The sequence below is a fragment of the Oryza glaberrima genome, chromosome 4, assembly GCF_000147395.1.
Source record: "Oryza glaberrima chromosome 4, OglaRS2, whole genome shotgun sequence".
Taxonomy (NCBI): Eukaryota; Viridiplantae; Streptophyta; class Magnoliopsida; order Poales; family Poaceae; genus Oryza; species Oryza glaberrima.
In genome coordinates, this window is record NC_068329.1 from 6022071 (window position 1) to 6030931 (window position 8861).

General features: G+C 37.1%; 1 protein-coding gene across 1 annotated transcript; it reads right to left on the reverse strand.

Moving 5' to 3' along the window:
* Positions 1-3612: 3612 nt before the first annotated feature.
* LOC127770250 (albumin-2-like) lies at positions 3613-4500 on the reverse strand. Its single transcript, XM_052295913.1, has one exon. It carries the CDS (start codon positions 4498-4500, stop codon positions 3613-3615), a length of 888 nt encoding a protein of 295 aa, XP_052151873.1.
* Positions 4501-8861: the final 4361 nt, after the last annotated feature.

The window sequence follows — 8861 nt, forward strand, 5'->3', positions numbered from 1 at the left end:
TACATAAGGTAGTCATGGTTATATCCGAGCTAGTTGTGTCCTCATCAGGTTGTATTCTTCCTTGTTCTTATTTGTGTTCTTCGATTCGCAAACAGGGATTAGCCTTCTCGGCGAGGTCGTCCGCGTTTCGACACTAGTGATAACCAGAGGAGACGTGGTGCTGCGATTGCGGGGCTCAAGAGCATGTTCGTTCAAGAAGCTGGATCGATTTGTGTCGCGACTCCGCCCAAATCGTTGATTATTAGAACCTTTCAGAAGATCGGGAACCCTAGTCCATATCAAGATAGTCCACATCAGTCCCAGTCAACTCGGGAAGCATTCGGCAGCCCTCTGCTTCGGTTCATACACTGTCTAGCAGTCGGGTTCCACCTCTGAAACTAACCAGAATACTCTCATCAAAATAATATTCTAAACTAAGTGGAGAAAGAACAAGAAAGTAAGCATTTATGTACTTCTAGTATATAGTCATTTTAGTCTGCACTTGGTATTGTACAATTATGCAGCTAATACCCCCTAACTATGTCCTCCTGGTATATCGAGAAACCACCCCTGATTGTCAAGTTCCTTACGACAACCCGCCATGGCCATCCAACCGGTAATGAATACGGAGGAGTACCCACACCAGGAAATTCTCTTACTATTATCTACACACGTGGAAGAATTCCTGTACCGAGCTGTCACCATCAGCGGCCTACCTCTACAGACCCGTGGCATATAACACTATTTAATGATATCTAATAATCTAAGCACCGCGCTTACATTACTAAATACTACTCTATATCTCTGCAGATGACATAGAGCAATCATATAAATGAACATTAAACCAATACCATTACATATCTCCAGAAAGCTAGCTACATAATTATTATGAGACAAGTATGAACTAAAGTCGATACTCAAATAGTTATATAAATAAAGTAAAGGACTGAAACTATAATAAGAAGAATATTTCATTAATGAGTAAATTCTTACAAAAGAGAGAGAAGCTACTAGAGTCATACCTGAATTCTCCTGAAGACTTGAAGAACTAAGAAAACAATTCTTTTCCTACTCCACTAGCACTAGAACAATGTAAATAAACTAGAGAGCTCTTGATTGATTCTTCTTGGTGCACTTTGGAACGGGGAGAGTGAAGTCCTTAAATAGGCTGCCAATGATGGTTGTGATGGTTGGAATTGTCGGAAATTCCCTGCAACCTCATTGGGGAGGCATCCTGGACGTCCACGTGGAAGGGGAAGATCAACGGTGCAGGTGAGGGTTCGGCCGAACCTGGGCTGGCCCATCTGGCCCTCCAATTTTTCGTGGACTTTGCTTGATGTATCCTAAGTCCAGTGGCACGGTGGTTGGGCCCATCTGCAGGTATTCTAATGGGTTTTTAGGCCCATCCATCCATAAGTCAGCCACTCGATGACCTTGATTGATTAATCGGGTATTTTCCATCATTTTCTCCTCCATTTATGTGAAGATCTACTGTATACAAATAAAGTTCCAAGTACAAGTGGAAATAGATTATTCTTAAAGAAATATATGCATGCAAGCATTGCTAAGTGTCCTTTATTTCTAGATATATTAACAGCCGAAATTGGTCTATAACAACCGTCAACACATCCTTCCACCGTCGTTGAGAGTAAATCTGGGACGTACATGTGGGAGATGGCGATTGTTGACGACTGTTAAATACCAAATTAACGCTGTCAATACCTAAGTAAAACTGAAAGTATAAAATAGCCAACATAGTGGTAAGGTTTATTTATAATAATTTCCACGAGTGTTGGTGTATATTTGGATGCAGGTGACAAGCTACCAAAGTTGAAAGGAAATAAACATATAATGGGAAAAATTGTATTCCATATCCAAGCCCATGGAATCTTGGGCGCACAAATCCATCAAAATATCAGAGAATGGGCCCAACCACCATGCCTCTGGGCCAATCACTCAATTGCCAAGGTCTAGAAAGAAGCCCAGGGCCAAATGGGCCAACCATAGGTTCGGCCGAACCAGGAAAAGCCCGAAATTGCCCAAGAATTCACATGGCGGTTGTAATCCTCATCCTATGACGGTTGTGGCTGTTTCTACCAGCGGAAACCGTCATCAGAAGGGACACATGGCAAAGGGAGAATGAAGATGCTCTCTGGATTCTATGGAGAATATTCCTTAGCTTCTCCACTCTCTCAAGTCACCTCCACCTATAAATAGCCCTCTCCTCCCTCATTCTCACACACACCAAAGCATGAGCTGAATTACAGAGGTTTTATTGTACTTTACTGTATACTAGATTAGGGAGAGAGTTGAGTGGAAGAAGTCAGAGGAATTTCAGAGTTGTCAGTAATCCTCTCTTATTTCTTATACCTTGTTAATTACTCTGGTTGAATAGAAATATCTTTCTGATTAATTAAGATTTACTTTGTGAGAATTAACTCTTGGTTAGTTCCTAATTAGCGTGCGGGATCATTGTTCATTATAGTCCATTAAAACATAGTGATTTCTTTAGTGAGTTATAAATACTAGAGTAGTTATTAATTGTGTAGATGCGGTGTCTGGGTAATTAATTTCTGGTGATTGATTCGTATTCCACATTAGGTTTGAGGTGGGTGTATAGGTGGTGACAGCCCTCAAATACACTAAAGTCCTCCATGTCCGGGTACGTAGTAGAGTGACATTTGGGAGTAGCGTGCTGGCCAGTGCCTGAAGTATGGTGTTAGGATTAAACTAAGCTTTTCGTAGACACTATTTCTCACTAGTAAAACTTCTCTACCCTTTGCCTACATTTGCTTCGTGTCCTTGGATGAACCTGAAGAGGAGTTGAACACACACGTTCCCTAAGGAAATAGATACCTTGGAGTACTCCTGATTGTCCGAAGGTGTATTTCACCGCATGACGGGTGTGTTTTCTCCTTAATTGACCTGCATACACATATTTCACCAATACTAGTCGAAATGATTAGTAATAATCCCTACCACGAAGTTGGATAGCATATTTTATTTTATTATATACAGACATTGACGGTTAGATATTATGATTTAAGGACCATCAACACCTCGCGCGCATCGGCCTTCGTCTTTCCAGCCGCGCCATCGCCTTCCTCACTTTGCACCCAACTTCTTCTTTGATCTGCACCGCCGTCGCGCCCCGACTTCTTCCCTAGGCCGCATCGCCGCCGCTCCCATTCTGTGTCCTAGCTCATTCCCCAGGCTGCGCCCCCTTGGCCGCCGCCACCCCCACTCCACGCCCCAGCCCCTTCCCCACAGCACCACCTCCACCGCATCTATCTCATCCTCCCACTCAGCACATCTATCTCAGTCTCCAAGCCACACCAATGACGCTGTTTCCTTCTCGTGCTCCTCTGTGACCCGATGATTCCACCATCATGGATGTTTTATTTATTAATATATGACATTATATTTTAGCTATTTCAAATTATGTATTTGTTGTATACAGTGACGAAAGGATGAACAAGAAATTCAAAATAGTTGAGGGCATTATAGATATTAGCATTTCAAACCCAATAATTTGTCCCTCCAATAATACAAAGAAACAAACAACTCATACTGATACTCTGTCAGCTTATAATAATCTGGCTCAATAATTTAGATTACTGAAATAAATTATAACTAGTCATCCTGGTCGCGCACAGGGTTTGGTTGGAGAGACTCGTAAATGTCTAGCGCCTTGTTCTTCCGGGGCAGGATCCCCTTCAATGAGGGCCAGTTTCTAGGAACAATCTCCTTAGGTCCTCCAATGATATAGTGGTTGGTTTCCCCAGGGGTCAAGTGAAACAAAAGATAGTCGTTTTCCTTGAAAAGGTAAACGTCTTTCGACACATGCGAGGCAAGGGCAGCTCCAATATCTGTTGCAAACAAGTAGCAGTCGCGGAAGCACTTGAACACATCCACAATGGGTCGTATCTCAATGAGGATTGGCCTGGAATAGTTGATGAGAGCAAACTCTGCGCCTTTGAACAGGTAGGCTTCCCCGGTCACAGTGGATTCAAATGCAGCGTCTATCCCCTTCTCAAAGCTGGTCCCTTTGAAGAAGGGAAACATTTGGCTAATGGTTTTAGGACCTTGTATAATCCGATCCCTAGTTGTCCGCGGTGCAAAGTTTATCCTTGCGCAAAGATTTGCAGAGAAGATCATGGCTTCACTTCGAGCACAGAGAAAACCATGGTTGTCATGGCACGCAAAAGCGGCATCTATCCCGTGCTCCGCGAAAGCAGTGCCCACAAGGGATTGTAGAGTATTGCCTATGTACCTTAGGCCGCTGATTATTTTGTCATCTCTCGTTGCAGGGCCGTAGTTCATGACAACATTCTCTTCCCTGATGAAAATATAGGCCTCGTTCTTCCGTGTAGAGCGAAATGCTGAGTCGATGTAATTGTCAACATCAGTGACTCCCTCTGTATAATACTCATTCACCTCATCATCTGCATCGTCCGGTGACAACTGCCGCTCTGGGACGTCCTGAATTACTAGTTTCTTCCTCTGATTGTTTTCATCCATGTAATGGCACACTGGGCTCTGGATTCTGAGCCTCCTCGATGGATGCGATTGAGGATTGAAATTCCTGTTTCTGTACAGAATGGTATTCACCCGTCTCCGTCTTGTATATTTTCTGCAGCAGGAGATGTATGCTTACTTGTTACAAATGACAGCCGGTAAGATATCCTCAAGAAAACAGGTTCAGGCAATATGATTGCATATGGAGCATCAGAGCAAAATTGGATTGGTATAATGACCGGTTGCTGTTTTTGGAGATTCTATTTCCTAGTATGACGAAGACAAGAACCACATACAACTTTGTAAGAAGTTGGGATAAACAACGGCTATGCAAATTCTCGACAACTATACATAGATGGCCTGGGTGTTTTATCTCCGTCTTTAGGCTGGTAGTCTAAGTTTTTTTTTTTTGTTTCAACGTGATTTTGTAATTCGCAGTCACTTGACCTACAATCTTTGTAATAACTAGGAAGATAACCCGCGCACCTGCGCGGGCATTCTTCATTGTTGAAATATAATATTATAATTTGCTTTAATGTTGTTGCTTAATAAATGAATGCTTAGTTTTTGTCATTCTTCATAACAATTCACTAAAACCATTCATATTAATTCATACTATCATTTTAACGCGCGCCACATAAGATGTATATGTAAGCAAAATCTATTATATACTAAAAGTCCATTGATCTTCCTAAAAACGCTCTCAAACCACCACATGGCCTCCTACAAACGCTCCTAAGTCGCCATGTGTCATTTTATAATCTCACTGTTGATTTTCTTTTAAATTGGTAGACCCATTAATTTTAATCGTCAGATCTCCATTAAAAAAATAAATCTGGTATCTCCACTTTTTTTTTTCGAGAAAAATTGCCGTATTTGCTTTAACTAATAGATAGAAAAAAAATAGGAGAATACCATAACAGGACAAGAGGTGAGGATCGGGCAGGGTACATACATTCTATTTTTTTTTGTTGCTGGCATATGTTCTTTTTCTTTTCTTTTGGCGTACATACGTAGTAGTATTTTTTCGCCTTTTTTTGGGCAAACAGTACTTTTCCTTTACACATTCGGCAAACAATACTATTATTAAAAATCTCATGCTGCTGATCTCTATCCGAGAAAAAAAAAAACATAACGTGCTTATGTCGTACGGGAGTTTAGGAGAAAGTGTGAATAGATATAAAATCACATGTTACTGATTTAAGTGAAAATCGACGGTTAGATATTTTTTCTCATAATTTTTAATATTTCTTTAATTTTAGAGATATGACATGTGGTGACCTGCGAGCATTTATACGAGAGCTACGTGGTGGCTTAAGAGCGTTCGTTGGAAGTTCAACGGACTTATATATACTAAAAGCCTTCCTATAAAAGCTCTCAGGTCACCACATGGCCTCCTATAAACGTTCTTTGATCGTCACATAATATTTTATAATCACACCGTCAATTTTATTTTAAATTGGTGGACCCATTAATTTTATCCATTAGATCTCCATCTCAAAGAAAATAAATATGGTATCCCCACCTCTAACACCTTACGTACATGAGGTAAAAAAAATGCAGTACGTACTCCTTCCACCTCCGAATCTCCCCTCATCTCCTATTTTCTAGCTAACTTATCCTATTTTCTAATTAACACTTAATATATCAATAAATAATTCAGACATCTAAATGATCATGACTCTCAAGTTATAATTTTATTCTCAGTTTTGTCAATTGATGTGTTACTTATAATTAAATATAAAATTCAAAATCCATATTGCTCATATTTCGTTATCTAAAAATTAGATCATGCAACCATTCTAACTACAAATGTCTAGGCCTAATGGTATGCCCATAAACGCTTCTAAGTTGATCGCCCCGTAACACTCTAATAAATTAAAAAGAATCTATAAGTGTGACAAATGAAAACAGAACATCTAACCATCAGTTTCCACTTAAATCAATGTATCCATTATCTTATATGGTTAGATCTATCTTTAAAAGAAAATTCCAAAACTCCCTCCCTCCCATTTGTCCGGTTCCTCTCTTCCTACCATGCATTAATTCTCTGTTCTTTTTACCTCCATAGCAACTAAATCCAAAATTATCTTTATGGGAGAAAAAACACCCACAAATAGACTCCGCCTAACAAGTCTAGCTTTTCCTCTATCATGTGCTTCTCTTCTCTTTCTCCTTAAGCTAGCACTTATAGAAACAACATAAAATTAGACATTAAAATAATCATAAATTTTTAAATCTTATATTCAATTTATGATATTTCTAAACTATTGTAATTTTCAATTAAATCAATAATTTAATACATTGTGGACAACATCCATCCACCTGGAAGCCTCCAATAAATAAAATAAAATACTAAAATTTCTCATTAAAAATTAAAATATCCCACTTATGTTTATAATAAACGGTCAACCCATTATTTATACCACGCTAGATATCTAATGACCTTCTTCCAACTCCTTCCGTTTCAGATTACAAGTTATTTTAAATTTTGTTTATGTCAAATTACTTGAATTAGATTATGAAAAACATAGTAACATTTTCAACACAAAACAATTATATTATGAAAAAACATATTCAATTTTGAATTCAATAAAAATAATTTGGTGATGTAAATATTCATATATTAAGAAATGTTTAAGGCATCTCTTAAATGTTTTGATATTTGCAATTTGGTATTGAAATATAAGTGGGTTACGGCCATACAACTTGGCATGGGATAAAGGTATCCCTTAATTGTTTCCAATCTATTGTCTATAACAAATAGATCCTAGACTGGGTACACGTTATGACATGAAAAAAAATAATGGAAGACAAAAAAATAATGGAAATCTAGAAAAAAAATAACATGATAAAAATAATGGAAGACTGGACTTTTTTTTTTCTAAATTAAACATTTTTTTTGAATTTGAAACCCATTCTAAATAGCAATGTTCAAATATTTTAGGAGTATTGATAAAATGAAAACAAGTAAAATTTTAAATAAAATATAATAGAAAATTTGACTTTTTCGGCATTATGTTGCAAACAAAATCTAACAAAATTTCAATTCAAGGTATTCAACCCTAAACTACAACTTGAGAGCGATAAAAGTCTAAATTTTCTAATATGTTTTATGATTTAGAAAAACTTTTCCGCTACACCATAGTTTCATACTGCAATACTATATACGTACAATTAAATCAATATTTCAACATATTCAGCTCATTTAATTAGATGATGTAGTCGTATTAGCCATATTTTTAATACAAAATATCTTCAATTAATATATCCTAAAATTCATAAAAAAAATATATAGTATACAAAAGAAAAATTGTTACTCATAGTTTAGAAGTTTAGAAAGTGCAACAATAAGATATGCTAAGTATTAAAAAAAGAAATGCATTATGTAGAAGTGATATATAGTTTCATATATATTTTTTCTTATATATAATTTATATATCGGCGAATGATTACTAGCATTTAGAGAAACACCACACAAATTATTGAAAAATTAAACATGTTTAAATAGAGTTCCTAATCAAATTTCTAACACAGTTAAAGAAGATGCCCGCGCATATGCGCGGGCTACCTTCCTAGTTAATCAAAATAGTCTCATGCAAGCACATGATGCAATGACTAAGAAATTAAGGACCAATTAAAACTTATATGCTGTTGCCTTTATTTTAAGAATTCTCTATTCTTTTTTTCATTTTCATCCTCTAATTAAAAGTCCTTTTATGGACTTTCGGTGTATTTATATAATATATATGTAAGCAAATAAATAGTCCACATAACTGTGTGGCTAGCAACGTGCAAGCTATAGCATATAGGGATTTTTTTTTTCTGTTTTTCATCTTCTTACTTATTTTCTTAGAAAGTGAATTTAATTTGTAATAATGCTGCAACTATATAATGTAATTACTATGTGTAGATGACTTATAACTGCTGAAGTGTCATAGACTGGAGTTTAGTTTTGTTGATTAAATTAGTCATGTTTTGTTGAGTGAAGTCTAACAAAAGAGAGTATATTTCTATATTATGAATTATAATATATTGGTTTAGTATGGTTTGTATTCCTTAATTAACCAAACATAGAAACAAATCAACTATCACGAGAATTTGATAGACATACTCATATTCTGGTTTGCATAGTTTTGTCGTTTGATCATCCAAATTACATCATATCCTCCTTCTCAGGGGAGGACTCACCCCTCTGCTTATAATCAAAATCAATCAATCAATCATTCATTCACTCACTCTCTCTATCTCACGCACACAACATAAATCATGCTGCCACTACCAAATACAGTACCTCCGCTTATGGATCCCATTGTCAACTACCAAAATACACACCCCTATAGTAACCCAGTACTATATATGTC